At 49.7% G+C, this 25,217-nt stretch overlaps 12 protein-coding genes across 12 annotated transcripts; 8 read left to right on the top strand and 4 right to left on the bottom strand.

The window, feature by feature from the left end:
• Positions 1 to 295: 295 nt before the first annotated feature.
• ACHE_50375A (putative transcription factor TFIIE complex alpha subunit) lies at positions 296 to 1,743 on the bottom strand (the record flags this gene model as incomplete). Its single annotated transcript, XM_043280085.1, has 3 exons — positions 296 to 1,427; positions 1,494 to 1,589; positions 1,649 to 1,743. The coding sequence occupies 3 exons, from the start codon at positions 1,741 to 1,743 to the stop codon at positions 296 to 298; spliced, it is 1,323 nt and encodes a 440-aa protein (XP_043137699.1).
• A 634-nt stretch (positions 1,744 to 2,377) lies between these two features.
• PUS1_2 (pseudouridine synthase PUS2) lies at positions 2,378 to 4,252 on the top strand (the record flags this gene model as incomplete). Its single annotated transcript, XM_043280086.1, has 4 exons — positions 2,378 to 2,463; positions 2,523 to 2,726; positions 2,782 to 3,981; positions 4,039 to 4,252. The coding sequence occupies 4 exons, from the start codon at positions 2,378 to 2,380 to the stop codon at positions 4,250 to 4,252; spliced, it is 1,704 nt and encodes a 567-aa protein (XP_043137700.1).
• A 602-nt stretch (positions 4,253 to 4,854) lies between these two features.
• On the bottom strand, positions 4,855 to 9,294 carry bud4 (putative GTP binding protein (Bud4); the record flags this gene model as incomplete). Its single annotated transcript, XM_043280088.1, has 5 exons — positions 4,855 to 5,469; positions 5,525 to 6,225; positions 6,280 to 6,676; positions 6,845 to 9,151; positions 9,205 to 9,294. The coding sequence occupies 5 exons, from the start codon at positions 9,292 to 9,294 to the stop codon at positions 4,855 to 4,857; spliced, it is 4,110 nt and encodes a 1,369-aa protein (XP_043137701.1).
• Positions 9,295 to 10,080: 786 nt separating this feature from the next.
• mrh4 (ATP-dependent RNA helicase MRH4) lies at positions 10,081 to 11,979 on the top strand (the record flags this gene model as incomplete). Its single annotated transcript, XM_043280089.1, has 1 exon — positions 10,081 to 11,979. The coding sequence occupies one exon, from the start codon at positions 10,081 to 10,083 to the stop codon at positions 11,977 to 11,979; it is 1,899 nt and encodes a 632-aa protein (XP_043137702.1).
• Positions 11,980 to 12,452: 473 nt separating this feature from the next.
• Positions 12,453 to 12,743, top strand: ACHE_50379S (uncharacterized protein; the record flags this gene model as incomplete). The annotated part of the gene is made up of 1 exon (XM_043280090.1): positions 12,453 to 12,743. The coding sequence occupies one exon, from the start codon at positions 12,453 to 12,455 to the stop codon at positions 12,741 to 12,743; it is 291 nt and encodes a 96-aa protein (XP_043137703.1).
• Positions 12,744 to 13,552: 809 nt separating this feature from the next.
• ACHE_50380S (uncharacterized protein) lies at positions 13,553 to 13,954 on the top strand (the record flags this gene model as incomplete). Its single annotated transcript, XM_043280091.1, has 1 exon — positions 13,553 to 13,954. The coding sequence occupies one exon, from the start codon at positions 13,553 to 13,555 to the stop codon at positions 13,952 to 13,954; it is 402 nt and encodes a 133-aa protein (XP_043137704.1).
• Positions 13,955 to 17,985: 4,031 nt separating this feature from the next.
• On the bottom strand, positions 17,986 to 19,953 carry SET9 (SET domain-containing protein; the record flags this gene model as incomplete). The annotated part of the gene is made up of 2 exons (XM_043280092.1): positions 17,986 to 19,779; positions 19,843 to 19,953. The coding sequence occupies 2 exons, from the start codon at positions 19,951 to 19,953 to the stop codon at positions 17,986 to 17,988; spliced, it is 1,905 nt and encodes a 634-aa protein (XP_043137705.1).
• A 430-nt stretch (positions 19,954 to 20,383) lies between these two features.
• ACHE_50382S (mitochondrial 54S ribosomal protein uL14m) lies at positions 20,384 to 20,960 on the top strand (the record flags this gene model as incomplete). Its single annotated transcript, XM_043280093.1, has 4 exons — positions 20,384 to 20,398; positions 20,473 to 20,557; positions 20,616 to 20,840; positions 20,890 to 20,960. 4 exons carry the CDS (start codon positions 20,384 to 20,386, stop codon positions 20,958 to 20,960), a joined length of 396 nt encoding a protein of 131 aa, XP_043137706.1.
• Positions 20,961 to 21,136: 176 nt separating this feature from the next.
• Positions 21,137 to 21,837, bottom strand: RPB9 (DNA-directed RNA polymerase II core subunit RPB9; the record flags this gene model as incomplete). The annotated part of the gene is made up of 4 exons (XM_043280094.1): positions 21,137 to 21,181; positions 21,237 to 21,326; positions 21,513 to 21,684; positions 21,761 to 21,837. The coding sequence occupies 4 exons, from the start codon at positions 21,835 to 21,837 to the stop codon at positions 21,137 to 21,139; spliced, it is 384 nt and encodes a 127-aa protein (XP_043137707.1).
• A 382-nt stretch (positions 21,838 to 22,219) lies between these two features.
• pin1 (peptidylprolyl isomerase ESS1) lies at positions 22,220 to 22,946 on the top strand (the record flags this gene model as incomplete). Its single annotated transcript, XM_043280095.1, has 4 exons — positions 22,220 to 22,222; positions 22,288 to 22,688; positions 22,741 to 22,857; positions 22,937 to 22,946. 4 exons carry the CDS (start codon positions 22,220 to 22,222, stop codon positions 22,944 to 22,946), a joined length of 531 nt encoding a protein of 176 aa, XP_043137708.1.
• A 417-nt stretch (positions 22,947 to 23,363) lies between these two features.
• Positions 23,364 to 24,335, top strand: ACHE_50385S (uncharacterized protein; the record flags this gene model as incomplete). The annotated part of the gene is made up of 2 exons (XM_043280096.1): positions 23,364 to 23,975; positions 24,324 to 24,335. The coding sequence occupies 2 exons, from the start codon at positions 23,364 to 23,366 to the stop codon at positions 24,333 to 24,335; spliced, it is 624 nt and encodes a 207-aa protein (XP_043137709.1).
• A 423-nt stretch (positions 24,336 to 24,758) lies between these two features.
• Positions 24,759 to 25,199, top strand: ACHE_50386S (uncharacterized protein; the record flags this gene model as incomplete). The annotated part of the gene is made up of 1 exon (XM_043280097.1): positions 24,759 to 25,199. One exon carries the CDS (start codon positions 24,759 to 24,761, stop codon positions 25,197 to 25,199), a length of 441 nt encoding a protein of 146 aa, XP_043137710.1.
• Between the last annotated feature and the right edge of the window lie 18 nt (positions 25,200 to 25,217).

The following is a 25,217-nucleotide window of genomic DNA, read 5'->3' on the forward strand; positions in this document are numbered from 1 at the left end:
CGCTTGTGGCTGGGGGAATCGTTTGGCAATAAGGGTAGGGCACATGGACAGGAGATGGACCGGACCCTTCAAAGGGAACTGAATACACGAGCATCTATTATGGGTGTCTTGATATTATATTCGTACATATTTCTACATCAGAATTGGATTACTTACGAATGCAGTACAGCTCAACCATCCATCTGGTCTATATCACCTTACCTCGTGGCTCTTCTCTTCATCCGGCGACCAGCGCCGTGATATTTACCCCGTTTTCAGAAACGCAATAAAGTTCCTATTTGCTGAAAATCGCCTGTTAGACATCTTCGAATTCCTCCTCATCCTCATCGGACTCTTCCTTCTTCACTTCTGATTCAGGTTCAGTCTTGACCTTCTTCGCCGCCGGGCCTTCATCGGCCGCGGCGGGAGAAACGGACTCTGTCTTAGGAATGCTAGAACCGGTATCTGTATCAAGTTCACGCTTGATACCAGTAGCTGTTATACTGTTGGCAGGTGCTGGAGCAGCACCACCACCACCAACAGCAGGCGTCGCAGACCCGCTGCCAGAGACGCCAACATCCTCAAACTCGTCAAATTCGTCCGAGTCTTCCTCTGCGCTGCTGGCTTCTGCCTGTGCCTGAAGAGCCTGCTCGCGGGCCATTTCCGCATAATATGCGGCGACTTTGTCGTCCAGTGCATCGGCGGAGGGTTTCTGGTCTTCTTCTTCTGCTTTGATCTCCGGTTTGATGTCGACGCCCTCTTCTGTCTTGACGCCGATGTTTCCGGCGTTGGTTGAGACAGTGGAATGGGTGTGCCAGACTGGGAGGGCATTTTGTTGCTCGACTGCGGCTTTGCGGGCTGCTTCTTCGGCTTGTTCCGCGGCGCTCTTTTCTTCGGATGAGGTGAGGGAGATTTCGAGCGCGGTAGTGTCGGTTTTGGCGCTGCCGCGCACGGTTTCTTGTTGTTTGGATGGGACGGCGACTGCGGTGCGGGTTGGGTGGGTTGCTTGGTTTCGGATAACGTCGACTTTGTGGTCCCAGGCTGTGTCGAAGTCGTTCGGAGGGATTTCGACGGAGTCGATCTGCTTGAGCAGTTTCAACATTCCGTCAAGCTGGGCCATGAGCTTGCTGTTCTTCTCATGGCCTGTCCGGTCGATTCCATCGGCACCTTTCACGTCTTCTGTTCGTTCGAGGACGGCTCCGCAATTCTGGCATTCGAACCCTTCTTCGCCTACGAGACTCAACACGTCGAGTTCCGTCCATTCAGACCCGCATCGCAGACAAATGTATTCCTTTCGTTCTTCACTGGGCGTGTATTGCGCTTTGATGGTCGAGGTTAATTTGGAGAGTTTGTACTTGACCGCGTCGACGACCGGGTGGAGAGGGATGTAGTAATATTCACGGTTGACTGGACGAGTCGCGCCATCTCGAATCTCCGCTCGTGTATTACTGCGGGTATCTTCCTGTCAGTCTAGCCATAAGGAAGTGAGCATGTCCGGTGGATAATAGCCATACACGGAAATTAGACGGTCTTCGCGTAATTTTGCGCAGAGCTTGCGGAGGTCTTTCTGCTGCATGCCTAGAAGGAATGCGAGGTCTTCCGCATGGAGACTTTGCATTAACAATCAGTATTGATTCTGTTGAATATAGTCCCATGCGACAGAACATACACAGAGTGAATGAAAAGCGCATCAACCACAAGGATGTGGCGAGTCTCGTAGAAGGTGCGGACGACAGTCCGGATGAGAGTGTTCGCGAGATCCATTGCGCAGAAGTGATATGTCCCTGAGTGATAGTGACCTTCTTTTTATGATCTCATTCAAGGCCTCAGTCTGTAAAGCGAGCGAAAAGTTCCTGGTAGCTGGTATCCCTCGTCTGGAGCTTAGCGGAGGAAGAGCAACATCCTTCGATTCCGACAGCAGCGAAGCTGTAGAGAAGAATGGGATTTGGCGGCGACACGGAAGCGCAAGTGAATACCTTCCCGCAGACCAAAGACGGCCTGCTAGTTGTAAAAAAAGAATAAAGAGAGAAAGTGAAAAAGAAAAAAAAAGAGAAAGCAAAGCGAAGTCTGGAATCGCAGCTCGGAACGGCGATCTGAGATGAGTCACGTGATTGACACCTGAGGCATAAATATTTTACCTAAAATGGTATAGCGCAGCCCGACGTTGACCAACGAGAACCGAAACGCAACCATTTTTAGAGTCGCGGAATTTTTGCTCGATCTTCATGCGTGTCTCTGCGATTCTGCGCCAGGGCCTATCTGGAATCTCTTTAATCCCGCGAGATCCCCCTCTCTACCGTCAAACGCTTTTCCAATCGAAACCCGTTGTCGCGACAATCAGCGCTCGCAGACATATCGCAGACTTCCCCCGCAGGAACCGAGCAGTCACAGAGGCAGAATGGACAATAACCCCGGAAGAGTGGAGGGAGCAGAAGAAGCTGGTGGAAAGCGTAAGAAGAGGAATATGGGCCGGAACGAATGGAGGTATGCTACATGGTTCTCAAGAAAATTGAGGAAGGCTAGTCATTAACTAACCAAGCAAGTCGGCAAAACCTAGACAAGAGAGCGCGGAATGACGAGATTAATGCAAGGAAGAGGCAGAAGATTGAGCAAGGCGAGGAAATCGATACCCCGATCTATGCGACCAATTTCTCGCAGGAGGATATTGAGAATGAGCAGCGGCGGCCGAAGAAGAAGGCTGCTGTGTTGCTTGGGTATTCGGGGACTGGGTATCATGGGATGCAGCTGTAGGTTCGCTTCTTGTGCGTTCAATTGGAGTAAGCTAATATGAATTTTTTGCAGGAGCGCCGAGCACAAGACAATCGAAGGAGAACTCTTCCCCGCCCTCGTCGCAGCAGGCGCAATCTCCAAAGCCAACGCCTCAGACCCCAAAAAATCTTCCTTCGTCCGATGCGCACGCACAGACAAGGGCGTCCATGCCTCCGGCAACGTCATCTCGCTAAAAATGATAGTGGAAGACGAGGACATCGTACAGAAGATCAACTCGCACCTCAGCCCCCAGATCCGCGTATGGGGTATCGAAGTCGCCAGCAAGAGTTTCAGCTGCTATCACATGTGTGATTCTCGAGTCTACGAGTTCTTAATCCCTAGCCATTGCTTCTTGCCGCCCCATCATAGTACATATTTGGGGAAGAAGATTGTTGAGATTGCGGAGAAGGAGGGCGATCTCGAAAAGTACAAGGAGAGACAAGCTGAAGTCAAGGGTTTCTGGGAGGACATTGATGAGAAGTACATCAAGCCGATACTCGAAGGCGTACCCGAAGACATCCGAACAGTGGTCGAGAAAGCCCTCCACATCAACGAAAAGGCCGAAGACAAACATGAACCGCAAGACTTCCCAGAGAGCGCCACCACTCCTACAGAACCCCAACCCCAGGAGCCCGAGGAAAAGAAACCCCAACTCACCGAAGCCGAAGAGTCCCGCCGCCGCGAAGCCATCGCCATAACCAAAGCCGTCAAAGCCGCCTACCTCCGCGCAAAACGCGCCTACCGCATCCCCGAATCCCGCCTCGACCGCATCCAAGCGGCACTAGACCAATACGTCGGCACGAAGAACTTTTTCAACTATACCATCCAAAAACAGCACAAGGATCCCTCTGCGAAACGCTACATCAAATCGTTCAACCTCAACCGCAAGCCTATCATCATCAACGACACTGAATGGCTCAGTCTCAAGGTCCATGGACAGAGTTTCATGATGCACCAGATCCGGAAGATGGTCGCGATGGCAGCTATGGTTGTACGCTGTGGTGCGGATCCGGAACGGATGAGGGAGTCGTATGAGAATACGAAGATTGCGATTCCCAAGGCACCCGGGCTGGGTCTTTTGCTTGAACGGCCGGTGTTCGACTCGTATAACAAGAAAGCGGCGGATTTGGGCCGCGGCGCTATTGATTTCAGCAAGTATGAGGCTGAAATTAGCGAGTTTAAGCAACGCGAGATCTACGACCGTATCTTCCGTGAGGAAGAGGAGACTAATGCGTGAGTCCCGCCCTTTCCTCCTCTATAAAACATGAGGAACTAACAAATGCAATGCAGATTCTCCTCCTTCTTCAACCACATCGACCACTTCTCGCAGGAGGAATTCCTCTACGTGACATCCGGCGGTATTGCAGCTGCCAAACCCAGCTTGCAGTCTAACGCTTCCGGTGATGCACAGGCTGAGGGTAATAAGACGGGGAGGATATCGCAAAGAGAAGCTCTGGCGGCGATTGAGTCGGAGAATGAGAGTGGGGGTGAGGAGGGTGGTTGATTGTCTTAACTCTGTGTTATAGATTAAAAGTTGAATGCATATTTACAGCGACGTTGGTTTTGTAGTTTCTACTTCCGTGGTAGATGTATATACGCGCAGCCGGGTGCATTCCCAGCCTTAATTATAAGGCAAGACCTAAATGAACTTTTATTTGTATCAATCAAAGCTAAGAAAAGATAGATAACAAAATAAACTCTGAATTATCGACAAGGAAAGGCGTTAAATATCATTAGCTGTACGTACAGACAGCGGGAATGAAGCATGGAAAAAATCGTGGCTTGCGGATACTTCATCCTCGTCCGTTTCCAAAGCCCAGACAAAATGAAGATAAGACAAAAAAGAGATTCAACACGAAGGCTAGACATGGACAAAACCAAAGTAGACACAAAATTTGAAACACCAGCACCAACGCATAGAAAACCGACAGATTAAGAATGAAGGGAAAGAAAGACAAGACCAATATGCTCGAAAAAAGAATAAACAGAGAAAAAACCGAGAAACGAAACGCTTATGATGACACTGACAAAAAATAAATGAATAAACAGAAAGAAACCCGGAACGAAATTCACAACCGGAACATGCTATCCTCCACGAAGATAAACCTAAAAGATCAACGAACGAGTCTTCGCCCGCCTTGCATCAAACCCCCTCGCCTCAGGCTGCGACTGCGTATGCTTATGTCTTGGCCTTGAAGGAACCGGCGCCGGCGCCGGCACTCCCGCAGACGTAGAAGGCGGAGCCCCAACATCATTCTTCACCGGCGGAACGGGCGGAGCCTGAGTCGGCGGCGCAGGATTCTGCGCACCACTGGGCTGCCGTCTAGCTTTCATACTCCTCTCCCTCCGCAGAACGACGTCAGTCCAAGGCTTAGCCACGCTGCCGCTAGATGAGGAACCCTTGCCCACGGAATCGGCGAGGACCTTCATCCAGCCGTCCTTCTCTGCTGCGCTGTCGGCGTAGAAGTCGATGACTTCGCCGTTCCCGAAGCGGATGCGGAAACCTTCTTCGACGAACATGTAGCCCTCTTCTTCTTCGGCGAAGGCGGATTTACGGCGGCCACCGCCGCGTGTTGAGGTTTCGCGCTGAGTGAGGGAGGATCGGTCGTCGATTAGCTTGACAGCCTTGGAGAGGTTTATTGTCGCGCGGGGTTGGCGGGTTGTTTCGTGGTAGGCTGTTAGCTTGGAGCCTACGAGTTTGAAGAACCGGCGGCGCCAGTACTACACGAAAGTTAGCCAAACATGTCAAATCGTTATTGGAATAACGAGAACCTACCGGACAATCACCGCCCTGTTGAGAAAGGAATCCTTCAAAAGTGCGAGTAGACACGCTCTCCGCCTCCCGCATTTCCCGAATGCACGAGTTCATGCTCTTCGGCATGTCCTCGTCCTTCGCACCCTTGGGCTTGGGCACAAACAGTAACTGCAGCTCCAATTTACCAATCTTGTAAGGAGGACGCCGCTGCGAAGAATTACTGGAGGTGCTCTTCTTGCTCTTTACGCTGCTGGGTTGCTCCTCAGTGGCCCACTCGTTGAAGCATGCGATATCAACCGTGTAGGGGCGTCCGAAAGCGTACTTCTCGTGGTCACTGAGGGCCACGTAGGCGCGGCCAAAGCTGCCGTCCGGCGCGATCAACGTCCTTAGACGGTCCCAAACACCGGCATTGACGTCCTGGCTCTTGCGCTGCTGGGAGACGAGCTGCTGCTTCATTTCAAGCTCCTTGCGCTTGCGGGGAGATGCGAAGACGCGGCTGAAGGTTGATGCTTTCTGTTTTGCTGGGGATGGAGGGGCGACTTCTGGCGCCTTCATCTTCTGTTCGTCTACTTTCATTTGGAGGGTCAGTTGGAATTCAAGGTCATTCTGGACGATGAGTTCGAATTCCTGGCCAATTGGCGCAGACTTCCCAAGCTCCAACCAGGCAGTGGTAACGCAGTGGAGACCGTTGTCAAGAGTAAGGGCAAAGTACGATCTCTCGCCTAGCATATTGTCAGCCAATCCAAGCCGATCATTCTCGGGCCAAAGAAATTTACCTCTTGGCATCGGCAAATCCAAGTACTTAAGACCAACCACCTTCACAAACAATCGACCACGCTCTTCACCCTCATCTAAAGCCTCGTTCAATCCGGGTTCAACATCGTCTGCAGCTGCCGTTTCCTGAACGTTGCTAGATTGACCAGGCAGAGGGGGCACAGCACCAGGAGCAGGCTTCTTCTTAATCCCACTGGGCGTTCGAATGCTGGAGCGGCGGCGCTGGCTGTTCCAGGGGACCGTCGTCCATGTCTGCTGGCTGGGCTTGCGGTTCGAATTACCGGGGACTCTCGACAAACGGGCTTCGGTGGCAGCTTCGCCAGGGGTGGTGGCTGTCTCTTCCTCGTTGTGGCTACTGGCAACAATGACCTTCGTGTTCTGGCGCATGAGGTAACCTCTCTGTTTGAGAGCAGGATGGTTAGCAGTTGAGACTTCATAATGAACGTGGCTTAGGGCTGCTGGGTCCTTGGGTTTTAATCCATGGGTATAAATAAAGGGGTCCTGGGTGTGGGCGATTGCTAAGGGTCGAAATGAGGAACACTTGGAGAGGGCTTGCTCAAACGCAACCTTTTGGTTTTCCATAACACGATCAAATTCCCTGTCCAAACCAAAGCCGAGACTTTCTTCCTGAATGCTGAATGGGATATCCAATTTCACGAGACTACTCTGCCGCTGGGTGTCCTTGGTCGGGGAGGGGGGAGCCAACTTGTTCGGGTCGTCTTCGGGTTCTTGCGATCCGTCGTCGTGGTCCGAGTGCTGGGAGTCATTGGAAAAGTGCTTGTTCAGGGATGGCAAGCGGAATGCTTGAGGGCCGCTAACTTTGCGTCGAGTGGCTGCCATTTGTTCAAGGTCAGCCGGTGTCAAAGATGGCCGTGTCTTGAGAGCAGTTCCTGGTGCCTTTATCGTAGCGATGGGATCAGGCACACTCTCATCAGTTACACTCTCATCCGCAGACACGTCGCTCATGTCATCATCTTCAACAGGATGGTGGATGACTGAGTCTGGTGTCGAAGGCTCTGAGACTGGGGAGCCATTGGGCTCCGGAGTACCCGGGCGTTGCAAGGTCTCACGGATCGAAGCCATATCGAGTGCGGAAACTGGCCGGCTATCGAGTGCAGATTCAGGCCTGACATCAAGCGCAGAAGCAGGCCGCAGATCAAATGCAGAAAAGGGTCGCACCCGCTCAGGCTCATTCTGAGCATCAATAGAAGATTCCTTCTCAGGGGCTTCTTGAGTTTCCTCAGTGGGCTTAGAAGGCCCAGAGGGCTCACGGTGCTCATGGTGCTCATGGTGCTCTGTTTTTTCGCTTTGCTCGGCGGGAGCCGGAACAGGGGTAGAGCTACGGTCCTCGGGTTCTTCAGCAGGTGGCGAGTGAGCATCGACTGCTCCTGCTGAGTGGAGGGAGTAATGGCTCGACTCGTCGTGAGGCAGCTTGCTCTGGAGGTCTTTCGTCGAGGATTCCTTGGAGGGCACATTCTCATAATATTCGGGAATGTCATAAAGTTCACTGGTATCCTCCTCCTCCTCCTTCATAATCACGCTGTCAGTATCATACTCGCCATCATCGTCGTCCTCAAGAGACGGAAGAGGGACGTCCGGATCATAGTCCATGTACGAGTCGTCATCGTCGTCATGAAAGTCATCGCCTTTCCGAAGGTCGCGCAAGATGGAATCTCTAGAGATACGAGGAGGGGTGAAGACATCAGGCTCTTTCGCTGCATCTTCGTTTTCTTTTTTGGGTTCGACATCTTCCTGGTGCTTCACCTCGTCTTTGGTATCATCGTGATGTTCATTGTCCGTTTTAGCAGGCTCCTGGTCAGGCTCATTGTGCTCTGGCTGCTTTTCATCCTTTCTCTCGTCCTGGATCATCATCAGACGCAACCTGTCCTCCAAGGACATTGTCGAGTTTTTGAAACCAGTGATGTCGGATTTGCTGTACGTCGCAGGGCCAGGAGGAGATGGCAGGGTTCGTTGCCCACCACTTCCCAATTCGAGAGCGGCTGTGGTGAACTTGCCCGGAGAGGACTGGTTCGCCTGTGAGCGCATCACAGAAGGAAGAGGCGGAAGAGGCCGAGGCTCCCCGTTTGAATCAAGCGACTCAACACGAGAGTGCGGCCTGGAAGGCTCTTGGCGCGAAGAAGGACGAGGATCAGGGCTGTGACTTGCATCCTCCTCATCCTCTGTGTAGGGCTCATCCTCATCTTCATGTCCGTAACGCCATTCCTCAGGCAACACGACAGGAGTCTTTTCAGTGTCTTCCAGCGAAGCGTCGAAACTATCGTCATGCTCTGCAGATGATTCGCGCTCGAAACTGACATCACCGTCGTCTTCCTCTTCCTCTTCCTCCGAGTCATAGCTACCGTCACGAGAGTCTGATGCAGCGGAAACAGAGGGATCGGGCGTCGTCATCTCGTATTCGTTCACTTGGGGAGGAGCGGCATCGAAAGTCACGCTCTTTGCGTGGCGATGACCATCGGTGTCGGACCAGATATCATTCTCCGGGTCGAATCCACCTTTCACGCCAAAACGGCTGGCTCTGGAAAGAGAAGATTTGGCGGGCGAAGGTGGCCGTGGACTTTCGTTGGAGTTGTTCGTCTGTGGTTCTGTCGTCTGTTGTTTATCGGGGGACTTGTTTGTTGCAAGAGGTCGTTGCGGGACGTCTACCTGGGAGGGATCGTACTCGGGGTTGCGATCACGGAAGATGTGACTGTTCCTCACCCGCGCAACACGCTTCAGATTCTCCACAGACGGGCGCTTGGATGGTTTGTGAGGAGCGTCGGGGTCATAGGGAGCTTGGTTTTCAGACGAGTCGCGACCCTGCCAGTAAAGGCGCAGCGAGGCGGGCTTGTCTGGCGAATTGTTTTTCAACATTTGCTACCCGAGTCAGTATCCGCCAACGAGAACCAAATATCACCGGCTATGTTTACCTTGGTATTTGGGTTCCAGCTAGGAGAGTTTCTTCTTTGAGCCACTGGACTCACTTCGGATAGCGGCCGCTGAACAGCACCATTGGGCATCCTGATATAACGCTCGATAACCCAGACAGGAAAGCCACGAGGAAACAAAGAAGCACGCTGTGATGAGTCGGATCTGTCAGCAAAGACCTCGTTCCATCTCCCTCGCAACGGAGCGAATATATAAAAATATCTCCGACTCAAGGGGGTGGGATATGTCTCCTAGGAGATAGATGGCTTTGTCCAACCCACCTTTGTTGTCCTGACTTAGCAGCGATCCGAATCCGGACGGAACAATAGTTGCAGTTATCGATAGTTACTCGGAGGATTTCTTTATCTCTTCAACGGTCTTTCTCTCTCTCAAATCATAAAATCGTAGAAATGCAGGGATACGTCACAAATGAAGCCGGAAAGATAGTGGGAGTTCGTCAACAAAAAAAAAAAAACAAAAGAACAACAAGAAAGAATCAAGCGAGGGAAATAAGAGTCAAAAGAGGAAATGCAATGAATAGTAGAAGAAGAAGAATGAAGATGCAGGACAACAAACACCGAAAGCAGCAATATTATTATTATTATCACCAGTAGTTGAAGCACGACGCGAGCTGCTGTTCTGTCACTCTCGCTGCTTGCCGGGAGTCGCCATGGCAACTGCAGCCTTGTTTCTGCCTCATGTTTCAGGATATGTATGCCTTACGGGCCAGGTGTCGACGATCCTGCACTTGTCCCGATCGGTCAGTGGCAATATTGTACCGCCTTATTTTTTTTCTTGATAGCCCGATAAACCTGGTTCCCGACTCATTGCTATCATTCTGCTTCTCTGTATAGAGTATCCTTGGAAATCACGGCAGCATGCCTCTGCCTCTTCGCCCCCTATGTCTGGCCTGCCAAACTCGCGCCACTCTTTTCCCCCGATATGCATTGACCCCTCCGACAATAGGGCAATCTGCCCGCTCTATGGTCACAGCTCGCATGCGCCGTCAAGCAGCCCGAATGGCTCTCTCGCCCAATGTCGCCAAAGCCTCCTTGAAGAAAACCCGTGCTGATGAACGAAGGGGTCCGTTTGCTGGAATGAATCAAACCGAAGCTCGAATTCGTGGAACGCCCCGGTCCAGGTCTCAGGCGGAGGTCAAGCGTTCTGGTAATCCCGGAGAGACGAGCAGCAACAAAGAGAGTCCGTTATACAAGGCATTGAAGATGCAGACGGCATTGTCACCGGTGCCATATGGCCGAAGAACGGCAATTAAAGAAAAGCTTGCCAAAATCACCAATTTCGACCAGTTTCCAGTCCTGCCTGTCGTCCGGGAATCGATCTTCTCGCAGGCTCTTCCCGGGTTGATGGATATCACCCCGACCCCGATTCAGCGTTTAGCGATTCCAAGATTGATGGAAGATTCAACTCAGAAACATAAAAAGAAGTTCGACGACGCTGAGCCGAACTACGATCAATATCTTCTTGCGGCGGAAACAGGCTCGGGGAAAACACTGGCATATCTGATTCCGTTGGTCGACCATGTGAAACGCGCAGAGGCCCAGGATCTAGTGGAGGAAAAGCGCGTGGAGGAGCAAAAAGCTAAAGAAAGAGAGGAGAGGATGAAGAACCAAGCTTTCGATATCGAACCCGAAGTCGCTCCGCTGTCCAACGCCGGCCGACCTCGAGTGATCATTCTGGTCCCGACATCCGAGTTGGTCGCCCAGGTGGGCGCCAAGGTCAAAGCGCTTTCGCACACAGTCAAATTCCGTTCGGGGATGATTTCGTCCAAGTTCACCCCTCGTCGGATCAAGAACGTACTCTTCAATCCAGCTGGCATTGATGTCCTTGTCTCTACCCCTCATCTCCTTGCATCCATCGCCAAAACAGACCCGTACGTCCTCAGTCGTGTCAGCCATCTTGTTCTCGACGAAGCCGACTCGTTAATGGACCGGTCATTTTCCCCGACCACAACTGAAATCATCGATAAGGTCGCACCATCGCTTAAGAAGTTGATTTTCTGTTCTGCTACGATCCCGCGGAGTCTCGACTCTATCCTCCGGAAGCGTTACCCGGACATAATCCGGTTAACAACCCCTAACCTGCACGCTATCCCCCGTCGCGTCCAACTTGGAGTGGTGGACATCCAAAAAGACCCCTACCGCGGCAACCGCAGCCTGGCTTGTGCCGACGTGATCTGGCACCTTGGAAAAGCGGGTGATACGGAACCCACAGGCCCATTTGCATCGTATATGGACCCCAGCAGCAAGGCGAAGAAGATCCTTGTCTTCGTCAACGAGCGCGAGGAAGCAGATGAAGTTGCTCAGTTCCTCCGCTCCAAAAGCATCGACGCTGTCTCTCTGTCTCGCGACTCGGATGCCCGGAAACAAGAGGAAATCCTGGCCGAATTCACTGAAACCCCTCCTACACCAACATCGGATGAGATCTTGCAGGCTCAGAAAGACCGCAAAGAGCAAGAAGCGATTCCCTTTATTGAGCCCGAGTCAAAGCAACCTGCAAACCAGAGCCCATTCCGACTACCAAACACTAAGGTACTCGTCGTGACTGACCTGGCATCCCGAGGTATCGACACCTTGGCCGTGAAAACTGTCATCCTGTACCACGTACCACACACGACAATCGACTTTATCCATCGTCTAGGCCGTTTGGGTCGTATGGGTAAGCGCGGTCGTGGTATTGTGCTTGTCGGGAAGAAGGACCGCAAGGATGTGGTCAAGGAGGTTCGCGAGGGTATGTTCCGCGGACAGGCTTTGATCTAAGCTTGCATGTTGTATGATTATGTGTACATTATCAGTATTAAAACATTATAATGCGGCGTTAAGTGGGTTGGGACATTGAACACAAAATACGAATACCCGTGTACATAGCCATGAATCGAAATTTCATAGATAACAATTCAGTCATCTCATTATCATCGTTATCTGTTTCCAGCCCTAATATGCGCATAGCCTAGGCAACTAGGTACCATTACGAGTGCCGTCATTTTGCTCGTAGAGTCATACAGTGCTTCAACCTTCATCCACAACAACAATCTAAGCAGTCAGCATCCGACTAACAACTAACAAAATACACAACTTCAAGACCTCGCTACAGAAATGATCCGCCTAAAGAACAAAAAACGAGTATAACCCCCTCCGCCGCAAAATGACCACCCTAATCGACACCCACATCGCAGCAGCTCCTATCCTCCGACCACGATTTCCCATACAACCGCTTCCGCGATACACACGTCATGGGCAGATTGTACGAAACTAAGCAAAAGAACTACGACTTCGCCCTGAAACCCCCCTACAACAGGGCTACTTTCCAAATCCAGACCTTAGAGGTTTCCAAAACCCTAAGAGAAGAGGTGTTTGTAGCCGAGGACGCGCTGAGAGATTGCATCAGCGTCAACCCCTATAACAAGGGCAGAACCATGAACATGCAAAAGGCGAGATCACTGCTCCGCTGCTTCGATATCTGGACACACAACCGGTTCTTGGAAGAGCGCGAGCGGGACATTTGGTTTGACGACCCGATATAGCTCGCTGTAGCTATCATCCGGAGCCCCGTTGACTACACCAAACTTTGGAATACCTCACCGAGTCGAGAATCCTTGGGAAATCGGACTCTGGGATACTTCTGAACAGGGAACAGTGCAATCATGGCATATCTGCAATCGCTTACAATCCCAAAGTAGCATCCCAGCGGGAGGGAATGGGAAGTGAAAATCGTATGGTACGCGCTTCCGACGGGTGTTGGGGAGGGGAATGTGGAGGCGATTTATGCTTGTTTGAGGGAGTTGGATGGGCATATGGTTTTTGCTGAGTATTTTGGGGGGAAGGAGGAATGTGTTTGGGAGAGGTGTCCTTTGAGAATTATCTTGAGGATGTGATTCATTTGACTGAGATATTTATGGATGGTTGATATTTGGCATGTAATGGAGGAGAGGAATAGGGTTTATCTGAGATGAAAACCAGCATGTTCTGAAGCGTCTGCAACTTGCTCCAGATATAGACAATCCGAATACTAAAAGTGAAGATTTGTTGGCAATTGTCATAATCCTCTTCGTGTTTTTACGGCTGTTTCCCCTACGATCTACGCGGCGAAGTGAGCAAGGTGTGACTTTGGCGCATCAGGATTTTCGGGACGCCCCGCGGTCGCTTAGAGGAATAGCATGATTCGTGTAGGTAAAGATATTGGTGCTCAACGGGCAAATAGGGTATGAGGCTGCTGGTATATTCGCCATACAAAGTACGCTCTGCATAGCCGCCAACCTTCAGGTTGGGTTGCTCGTGTTTATTATAAAGGAACTGGTCAGGTATCCTAGTAGCATTAACATATGAAGACAACATGGATGACGCTGTAATGTTTGATGAGCTTGACTTCCTCTCTCTATCCTCCCTTCTTTCCATCTATGAAAGGCAGCGAGAGCCCGAAAGCAAAGCTACCCCCAGCGACGAGGAGGGCATAAGCAGCGGAGACGAGGAACTCAACGATGAGAATGACTCAATAGTGCCGAATGAGCTGTCGGTTTCCTCTCCAGAGAGACAGCTTACGAAGTTTCTCGACTCCATCTCGGAAACGTTCTCACGAACAAAATCGATCCCCCTAGCGCAGAAGCCGCGGTATATCCAACGACGCAAGGGTAATAAAAAGGAGGAGGGAGCAAGTCAAGTCTCTGCTTCCGGCTTGATAATGATACAGCACAAGCCAACGGTTTATATAGCAAAAAACGAGGGCACAGACGATTAAGATGAGAAGTTGGCCAATCTTCTCACAGCCTGGATCCGGGCTATCGCTGCTACGGGGAAGCGGCCGGCTATTGAGAAAGATACTGTCTGGACTAGGCTTTTGAGCTACTACAGACAGCGTCTAGATGTTTATGCCACACAAATCGAATCTTTTTCCGTGGCAGACCTCACTGTGGCCCTTGCGGAAGGATCAAATGGAGCTGCCCGTGCCAAAGAGCTGCATAGTCTGTCCGCTGAATACAAAACTGGCAAATCTCCTTATCTGCTCCGGCGCATGGTATCAATTGCATACGAACTACGCTACGAACCAAGCTCTGCAACCCTGTCTCCGCAAAGCAAAAAGGGGAAGAACCTAGTTTGCTTTCTGGGTCGTCTAAGATCAGCCCACGAAACGTTCAAAGAGACTGCCATCCAGCTTCAAAAGTCATTTGTGAATTTGAGCATCGTTTGTCTCCCAGCACCGACTAGTATACGCTTTACAAGGGGTGAAGTCGAGGAACGAATCCACGCTCTGGCAAAGAAGAACAGAATGCCTCAGCCGAAAAAAAAAAATCAAATTCAAAATGTATTGGGCCGAGCGAATGAGATAAGAACTCCTTGCCATGCCGAGATCCAACTTCTTCTACATCTTGAAAGTCATATCTCTGAGGACGATCCATTCCCATATATAGGGTGCAGCAAGATTATGCTGGCTATGTCACCAGGTCCTATCTCGGTATAAGTGCAGAAAGACAGGTAAAGGCAATTTCTACAAAACAAGAGCCTCTCACGGACGGATTTACCCTCTTTGGCACATTGAACAAGACGCTGACCCACGCATCCATTTCTACCTCTCGACCACTCTCCGAGATATTCAAGCCTTGATGAAGCAAAAGCTCTCAAGTGTTCCTCGTATCCAATGACTTGCACAGGCAGAGTCTTCGACAAATGTTACAGTCGCCGGTGGCGCGCTCGTACGACATGCGCTCGCAAGGCAGAGAATGACAGAATCCCTGACAGAGTCAAAAAGCAGCAAAGACAAAATCATCACCTTAAAAGACTTTGTGTGCTCCAGGGAATGTTTCAGGATCCCAGCTAATGGAGACACCCAACTTTCTCAGCATTGATTTCTATAAGAGCCCCAAAAACTACACCCGAGAGTCTGTAACTTGGTGCATTCCAGACTTCAGCGCATATTGGGGAGATTGTAACTTCGAGCGTATCCATCGCGTTGCTAAGTTGAGCGATCAAGAACCCACTGGCCTAAATGGGGAGTACGTCTTGTACTGGTGTTGCAACGATGAACTTCCACCGAACCGGTGCGTGATGTCTCTTCTAGGACTCGAGTCTCTACCGATTCACGAGCACTTTTGGTACGGAGACGTATTTATCACACGCTTCCATGAAGATGAGAAAACATTTCAAATTCCCCTGTGAACACGTGCCCCGGGCAATTTTGGGTTGGAAAGGGTTCCTTACAAACGTGTTTGTGTCCTTCTGGGAGAACAAAGAGCCCGAGAACGAGATTCGCGAATTGCAGCACTTCGACTCCCAACAAGAGAAGCACAACGCCAATAGGCAGATAATGTTCGGGAGAATGTAAGATGCTCGCCCAGAAATCTTCCACTAAATGCTAATGTCTTGCGTTTCTCAGGTCCAGAAGTGAGCGAAAAGTTCTGAAGCAGATTCCGGGGATGTTAGACTATCTGACTGTTACAACTCGCGATGACGGCGTTTTACTCAACTCGTCTGTTAGAGAAAGCAAGGACCACCGAGGAATGATGGAGATATCAACGGTGTATCGGCAGACTGCTTTGGAGCGAAAAGGCTGGAAAGGATTTTCAGCTGATGATCTCTAAAATGATATGCGAGTGCATCCGGGACTCTCACTATCCAACACGGGTTTCAAAATCAGAACAGAGCCTCTTGAGACTTCGTATGGATTTGTCTTAGATGAAACTTAAGCATTTCCTGAACAGTGTTCGTTCTTTGCCCTAGACACGGATTATTCGAATACCTAGAGACTTTATTACTACCAGATACTAGATTTAATCTAAGTATTAGTAACGAAATAGTAGATGCTAGGGCTAGATGCAGTCCAGAGACATGAGTGAAGCAATGTTAGCCACTGCTAGAACGAAGGTAGACAGCATGGTAAATGACCAAGTCCACTTCTCAAGGTGCACAAAAGGATCCTTCTTCAACTTTCCAGCAGACTAATGGTGCTATCCTAGTCCCAATTCCTACAATTAACTTGATAACTTTCCAAAATTATTAGTTGATTATTGAGATTGGTTTGATATTACCAAGCCGTTCTAATCCATATCAAATGAAGGCTATCAATTCAAGATGCATCTCAACCGTTCGCATTGGAAGATGACAGGAGCCACAAGGAAACAATCCGTTGTTAGAAGCATCGTTTCTTCTTGGGTGATGTCTTGACACGCTCAACCTATGTCCACAAGAACCGGGATCATGTGGACCCAGAAGATTCGGGGCTCGTCTTACTTATGATACGCCATTGCTGAAAACAAACGCCTTATACGGGCTTGAATCGACTTTTAGGCTCGCATCATCTATCGTTCTCGAATAGCTATACACACGGCGAAACTTAGTCAGTTTTCAGTTGGCACTTAGGCCTGATTCTTTTCACAAAACAACAAATGGAAAGCCACTCAGACACATTCTTCCGAACATCACTCTTTACAGTGCCTAGGTTCCTTCACAGGTGAATGGTCTCGGGTACCTTGATGTTACAAGCAATTTACCATCTAAACAATCATCACGAAGAGCTCGTTTTCGGTATACCGCATGGCACATAGATATGCCTATACCCACGGTGAACTTCTTAGTCGACTCTGGTATATGTGGACCTAAACTCAGTAATTCAGGGGCTTTCGTGTTTGACCTGTCCGAAGACATCAACAACCACAGAAAGGCCGCTTAAGTCCCTCGGGGCATCCTTCTTCAAAGAAGCTATATGGCTTAATGGTGCTGTCCCAGCTTGACTTCCAAAAAGCAATCCAGAAATTTACCCCAAACGAAATGAGCAACGTCATTTGCTTGCATGGAAACCAGAATAAGTGCGACTATGCGATTGTCACGTAAGACCTCTTATCACTTTTCCGGCTCTCTGGGCTTTGCTAAACATGTCTGAAGAAACCGAGCCCCCGGTGCTCCTTGTCGGCCAATAACCCTAACAAGGGCAACTATATTTTCCCATCGCTTATTAGTACAGCCCGAGACTTTCGCTTACCTTTATCCAAACCTTTCCTAGAGACAGACGACTCGATTCGGCGACCACCATCAAGTTGGGAGATCTCTAGTCTCCAGTGGGTAATGGCTCGTGGCTCCGGCTGTTCACTAAAAGATACCAACAAAGTCACCGACGGTGTGACATATCGTTGTCAACATCCAGTGCAAGCGACTAAGACATCGGAGTTAGCCTTCGAAATGATCAAAAACCTAATCACAGTTCGGACAAGATCGCTCGGCCGTCCATAAGGCCTGGCCTACAACAAGCCAGACTCATCAAACACGTTCCGCAGAGGCATCAGAAGGAAACAAGCGGTCCGTTGAGGCAGGGCGGGAGACTTATCCATGGTAGGGGAGACAGCGTACTCTAGGACTGCACTGCTAGAGACCCTGTACTATATGGTTGTGAACACACTAGAGCAAAAAGGAATCAGAGAGTACCAACATAATAATGATTGTGTGACTATGGCAAATCTATAACATCTCCAACTAGTACCAGATACGCCCAAATATCTTCATTGAAACAAGACTGATATCGTGTACAAGACAGTTAGAAACCTAAAGACAAGATTAAATGCAAAAACATGACAAAACCAACCATTGCTCAAACATTGCCCATTCCAGCCCTAAATGCAAAAACCCAACCAATAGTGAACAAATGAAAGAAATGAATGTAGAAAATAGATCCCAAACACGCTGAAAACTCCTTCCTTATCAACTTCCCAATATAAAACAAACCAAATAGGCCAACCCAAGCCCGATAGATATCATCATATATTTATCCGTCATTCACAGATCTCACATAGTGATCCTCAGTCCACGAGTACTCCTCCTACTCGCTCTCGTATTCCTTTTCTCGTCACTCACATCGCTACCCTCCTCCGTCTCAGCCTTCGCATCTGATAACTCCGGCGTAGGCGTAATCCCAGAACTAACACCCCGGTCCTTCCGCGAAATCTGCGCCTCTTCCTCTCTATACAGGAAGCGGTGAATAGTCCGGTGATCCATGACGCGCTCTTCATCATCCGAGTTACCTTCTCTGTCGGTTTTCGGCCAGCGGAAGCCGTACAGCATAGAGTGGCGCTCGCAGCGGGGACATTCACGACGGGTCTGATAAGAGTCTTTTTGCACAAACCAGGCGTTGCAGGTGTGGCAGTCAACCCAGCGGTCGTAAGGTTGGGCAAGGAGGAGGTGGGTTTTTGTGTAGTCGCCTGGGGTTCTGGCGCGTGAGACGGCTTCGACGGATGGGATAATCCATTTTCTTTTAGTGTATTTTCGCTTTTTGCGCTGTTCGGGGGCGGGTTCGTCTTGCTTTTCTTCGGTTTCTGGCTCGAGGGAGGTGGATGATTCGGAAGGCTCGTCTTTGACACCGTTCAACAGGTGTCGTTCGATATTATCCGCAGTGATCTCGAGAGTCGCTCCTGCTTTTGGTGTTGTTGTGTCTTCCTCGGTTTTTACATGAACGGGAACTTCGCATACCGAAGTTGCCGCTGTTGATGCTGAAGAGCGATGAAAATCATCTGCCGCAAGAGACGTTGGAGAATCGCAGTCAGTAGTAGAAGACGAGTGTGCGCCTGCTTCCGTGGCCGGGTTGAGGTTGGTGTTCCCAGTAACATCGCTGGTTTCTTCACACTTGGTAATCGTAACTTCGGGGTATATTCCATTGACCAATGGTTCACTAGGCACCTCGTTCATAGCAGTCTCAATTGAATCTGTAGCTTCGGAGAGACATACTTCAGACCTCAGCTTGGAACATGGCCGGTTGAACTTGGCTCGTTTTCGAGACGTGGAAACACCAGATTTATCTGAATCAGTGTCTGGTGCATCTTTGCGCTTTTTTGGTGAAAGCAAGCCATCAGTTGAACCGTCATCGTCGTGCAATGGCGGGATTGAGGCTTGGCTTTGCGCATCCGTGTCCACTTGCGGAGCCCATCCATTCCGAAGAGCCCGTTCACACGACATACAGAGACACTCGCAATTATCCACACCAAAATAGTCTTCTCCATACGAAACCGTAATCTCCTCCCCAACATGAATGTCTCGCGTAGCCATGACCTGCATTCCTTCTGTCCCGCGGGTCACCAACCGCCCATTAGCGTTGCAGTCATGGTTCGCGAAGCGCGCCGGTCCCAGAAAAAATGACGGACTCTTTCTCCTACTCGACATCACAATACTGAAATCCCTGCGCGTCAAATCCAAGTCCCGTTCTTCTTCCGCGGTCATCGGCACCAGCGTCCCACTGAGGTACTTCACCTCCTGACCCTTCTTGATGAACTTCCGGGCGCAGATCGCGGCTTCGTGCACCGTAATTGTGTAGCGATTCGTCGTCATAACCTCGAATGGGGAGTCCGGGAGGTACATCTGGATGTATTTGCGCAGGTGTCGACGGAACCATTCTCGCTCGCGATCGTTCGGTAGCTTCGCCATAAACCTCTTCATTCCCGTCATCGCCAGTATTTCCTTCTCAGCCTTGGGCGCGTTCTTGGCGACAATCACATCGTGGAGGAGGAGACGGCCGATGTCGTCGTCTTGGATGCCCCGCATGGGAATGTACTTGGCTCGGTTCTTTCGGGTGTTGGTCCAGAAATAGGCCTGTAATAATGAATAGTATTAGAATTGAACGCTATACGGCGTAATTATCTGTAGAATACCAACCCGGTCAACCAGCGCATCTGTTGCGACATCATCATAACTAGCCAGTTTCGCAAGCGTCAGACGGTCGCGACGGCCCTCCGAAGGACTGGGTTTTGCTTTAGAATTTGGCATGAGGTATGCCTGCGAAGCCAATCTCCATGCAACAAATACAATCTGAAGTCGAGGGCCAGCGATTGGTCAAGTAGGGTGGTTATTGTCTCTGTGACAAAGGGGATGATGAGCGGATAACGGCACTCGGGCGGAAGTCGAGCGAAGAGATCTAATTAGGGGGTGAAGAGCGAATTGCACAGAGAAGAGCGTCAATCCGCGAGCGCCAAATTAAGCAAAAGAGCGAAGATCCAATACAAGCAACATAATGGACTGAAAAGAAAACAACCTCCCCAAGGGAAGTCGGCGCGCGACAGAAGACAGAACAGTGCTATTAATGCCCGGGGTCGGGGCTCGGCGAAACATTCCGCCCGGAGGAACTGGAATCTTTCGTGAGGTTGGCTCCGAGGGCTCTCTTCCGGAAAGAGCGGTTTAACCCAGTTATGCGAGCAAGATGATTCAACTAAAGGTGAGTGCTGATACCGGAGATATTGGTGATAGGGATCGGGCAGGCAGGATGGTGCTAATGGTGGTGATTTGCAGACGATGCTAAATTGCATCGACAACTCTGGTGCCGCAGTTGTCGAGTGCGTGAACGTCTTGAAGAAGAAGCGGCCCGCAACAGTTGGTGAGTGCCCTTCGCCTTATTGCTACGATAGTCATTTCTAATATGTCCCTGTAACTAGGTGATCGGATTGTGGTTGTCGTCCAGAAACAGCGAAACTTCGGCCCCGAGAGCGCAACGAGTAGTGGTATCGCAAACAAGGTCCGTCGAGGAGACATCCGACACGCCGTGGTTGTTCGCGCAGCAAAGCAGATGCAACGACCTGATGGATCGATTTTGAAGTTTGACGACAATGCCTGTGTCTTGATCAACAAGTCGGGTGATCCGATTGGAACCAGAATGAACGGTCAGTACTCGTTGGCCGGATTCTCTACAATTATACTGATTTAGTGCAGGTGTCGTGGCTACGGAATTACGAGGAAAGCAATGGTCGAAGATCTTGTCGTTGGCGCCCTTGCATGTGTAACATATACCAATGAAAAGCGTATCGTGTTTAATCTATGTCCACTTTATGTATCAATAGAGAATGAGAAATTTTAACAAATCAACCCCATTTCACCAAAACAAATATCCCAAACTCCGAACCATGCATATAGAATTATAAAAGGGTATCGTAAGTACGCCGCGATGGCGAAGAAGGCATCACATGAAGACGTTACCACAAGCGCAGCAGACGTAGTAGAGTTTCTGATTGGAATAATTAGACTATGAGGGACCAATCAAGGAAGGAGAGAAGACATACCATCCCCGTTTCAGCAGATCGCTGCTGAGACTGGAAAAATACCGCTTCGGTCTCACCGCAGCTCGGGCAGAGCTTGTTGGATCGTGGAAGCTGAGAAGAGTAAACACCATGTTAGCCACGGGAGTTTCAAAATCTTCCATGACAATGACCCTAGCATAATTCTTCTCAATAGAAATCACTGTATTCTTCTTCTGATGTTGCTTCATCCGGGAGCATCCCGCACACAAAGCAAGTGATCTCCTCCCCACAGTGGGTACAGAAATCAGGGAGACAAACCGTAGGATCAGATCCCACATCCTGAGTCACACCCGCAGTGTCTCCCACTTGACTGTTCAGCTTGTGTTGATAGACGCAGTACGAGGTAGCCGGTTCTCCGACGTGGCATGTTCGGCACGTAAACATCAGGCGGTTGTTGACACGGTCTTCTTTCGGGTAAAGCAAGTTCGAGCTATCACAAAGACATAAGTTAGCTATTCATTACATAAAGACGTCGCGAGACTGAACGAAGGGAAAGGGGTGCGTACCATTCGCGACAGAAACGGAAGTGAATCTGATCGCTCTTGGTGTCGCCGCTGGCGGAAGGAGACGGACTGGTAGACATGTCGACGGCAGTACTCCAGGCGACTCGGTTGGTATATAACAAAGTAGAATTTGGTAGTCGTTGAAGAAGAACAGAAAGCAAGGTATGTAAAGTTAACAGTCTTTAGGCGGCGGCGAAGAAAAGAAGTCAGAAGAACCGGCTTGGCGCTATTCCCGATCGGGGATGCACGGACGCAGCCTTATATGTTTGCTGTGTTTGCTCGGTTTGCTCTATTTGCAGCCCCTCCCCTCCCCCGCAGTTTGTTTTTGTTCCTTGCTCGAAGGAAGGCCAGTTCTATATCCAGACTCTGCAGCTACTTGTTCTCTGTTGCTAAGGGCTTATTGAGACTTTGAACCGCTCCTTGTACTTTATACGTTCCATATTTTCAATATCAAGCTTCACAATGGTCTGTCTCTTTGCTGGATCATCCCTTCGCAGAGCTCGAGGACTGACGTCGGTGTCTCTAAGTAGGTCGAAACTGGTCTTCCAGCAGGATGGGAGGTTCGTCACTCGAACTCCAAGAACCTTCCGTACTACTTCAACCCCACAACTAAGGAATCCCGCTGGGAACCACCCTCGGATACCGATACCGAAAAGCTCAAGATGTACATGGCTCTCCACCACAGCGCCCCAGGAGGTCGTGTTGAGGGCTCCGGCCAAGGCGATGGCAAGATTCGTTGCAGCCATCTTCTCGTGAAGCACGCAGAAAGCAGACGCCCGAGCAGCTGGAGGGAAGCAGAGATTACCCGGTCGAAGGAGGAGGCCCTCGAGAGACTTGACGGATTCCACCAGCGCATCCAGGCCGGTGAGGATTTGGGAGATTTGGCGGTGTCTGAGTCGGATTGCAGCAGTGCTAGGAAGAAGGGAGACTTGTACGTATTCTTCCTGAATGGTATATTGTCGTCAGAGGCTCATACTGTCAAGGGGTTTCTTCGGGCGCGGCGAGATGCAGAAGGAATTCGAGGATGCTGCCTTTGCTCTACAACCTGGACAAGTCAGTGGCATTGTCGACACAGCCTCCGGTGTTCATCTGATTCAACGGTATGTCTTTATATGTTACGGCTTCTGTGGAGGTGACGTGGGATGTCTAAAAACATGAATACTGACTGATTCGATGCAGCCACTCGTGATTCGTTTAGAAGAATAATGTCCTGTCCTTAGTTGCATTAGAGCATTAATGAATATTTGAATGTCCTCGTTCTATTCTTTCAGCTTCCCCACGGGGCTGTCTTTGTGTTGACTTAAGACCAGACTTAAAGGGCAACCCCAACTAATTTCCTATTCTAGTTCTGATTAAATGAATTGACCCTCTTCACTTTCTTTATGATCCATCAGTGATGTATATCAAATCTTCTTTCAGTGAAGCCTGTTTAGGCAAAGGCAGCATTCACAACATGTCTACTCTCTCACCATGCAACCCTTTCTTTCATCTGTCAACTTCACTGTCTCCTCTTGATCGATCACAGAACTACTTATTCAGACTTCTCACCATGACTTTATCCCATCCCTCTGTAATGAAGTTCATCTCAGTTGTCATCAAAATCGAAATGCCACAGACTGAGCTATACCTCTTCGACAAGGACTGTCTAGTCCTCCCACCTACCCTAAAACAATCACTCCCTTCAGATATCGTCCAGGCTTTCAACAACGCCCGTTGGGCCGCCTCCCACGCCCTGCAGTACATCAAAGTCGTCGAGCGAAACTACAACAAGCGGTTCAACGCCATGTGCCCCCTCAACAACCCCGAACTAGCTCTGAACCACATTGGCTCCGTCTCGCGTCTATTGGGCCGTCGCAACCGCAACAATACCAACTTCGCCAACTTCGACCCGACCCTAGCCCCCGCCGCCAAACTCGACCCTTCTACCATAAAACTCACTGTCGACCAACGCACCTACGACGAGTATGCGCAGAAGTACGTCGAGCTCCTCGAAGGGTTCCTCGAAAATCCATACAGACTCTGGCTGGAAGCAAAGGCAGACGTTGAATCGCGCGTCGCCAATGCCAACTTCGACGAAATGCAATACAGTTACTGGCATCGTTTCTGGGACTTGACTTTTCTCGTCGAGATGCAGAAATGGGAGGGCCGTTTGCAGGGACTTATTTTGCCGTCGTGGGAGGAAGTGATGGATGATTTGCGGATAATTGTTCTGGAATGCGTTGATTCGCCTCATTCTGTGCTTAAGGATACCTATGATCGGTCTGGAATTCTTTGGAAGGAGAAGTGATCTCTGGCTTAGTTTGGACTGAACTGGAATTGTCTTCTTTTTCTCTCTTTCGACGGGAGAGGGGTTTGTGTTTGTTCTCTCTCTTGATTTTTTTTTTTTTTTTTTCATATATTCCCTTCTGTGTGTATAAGTTCTATTTTTCTCAGATTGTGACTGAAATATATGACTTGGAGATTCCTTCAACAGTTCTTACTATGGGTTTAAACATTTCTGTACCTGCTCAATGGACAATAACTCCTTTATCTCTACTTTCACCACATCCCGGCTAACCGACCGTAGCCTAAACTGTAACAGCAACATCTACATAACACAACTTCTACGACTGCCTATAGATATGCAAATTAGGTTTAACTCAACTACGTAGTAGCTTCTGATAAGGTTTAGTGACGCCTGTCAGTCTCTTGTTGGCTTGTCACGTGATAAGACAGCCCTACGGTGGCTCCATTGTATTGTGTCTTGGGGTGTGTTCCAACAAAGATATAGATAATGAACTTCCATAGGCGAACTCAGATATTGTAGAAATTTGTATGGCGCTTATCATTTTGTCTCTTGTTAAATATTTCTTTGTTAGAGCAAGATGGGATATATCTCTCCCACAACATACCAAACCATGGCAATTCGTTCTTATAGTAATTCCAATCTAAGCTATTCACATAAAATAATCCAACTTCTACAACTTGCAACAAATTCCATATATGAAGGAGCAAAAGGAAAATGTGCCACTACTGGACCGCCAAATACACCCTCTGTGGTTGCATCTGCGACGACATATACCAGCTCTGCCCTTGCCGCGAGTACTGCTTCGGCACCGTGCTCACCCAAACCGAATACGAAGATGATCTGTGCTGGCAGTGCCGTGAGACAGCAGATCAACGGACGAGATGGGTTCAAGTGGTGAGGGGGATAGAGACCCTGGAGCCGGAGGCATTGGCAGACACGCAGTCTGAGCGAGAGAAAGAAGGGAAGGTGGAAAAGGGCTCTGAGAAAGGCGATGAGGGACAAAAAGGGACTGGTGGCAAAGAAAAGAATACAGACAAACAGATGGCGCGCCGTGCAAAATTGGTTACCTGCGATGTTTCTAGGGTTTGTGATCCGGAGGTTATTAAAAGAGGGCGTGAGCGTGTGAGACGGGCTTGCTTCGATAAAATGGAGTGATGAATTTGTATTCATGGG

The sequence above is a fragment of the Aspergillus chevalieri genome, chromosome 5 (assembly GCF_016861735.1).
Source record: "Aspergillus chevalieri M1 DNA, chromosome 5, nearly complete sequence".
NCBI classification, from domain to species: Eukaryota; Fungi; Ascomycota; class Eurotiomycetes; order Eurotiales; family Aspergillaceae; genus Aspergillus; species Aspergillus chevalieri.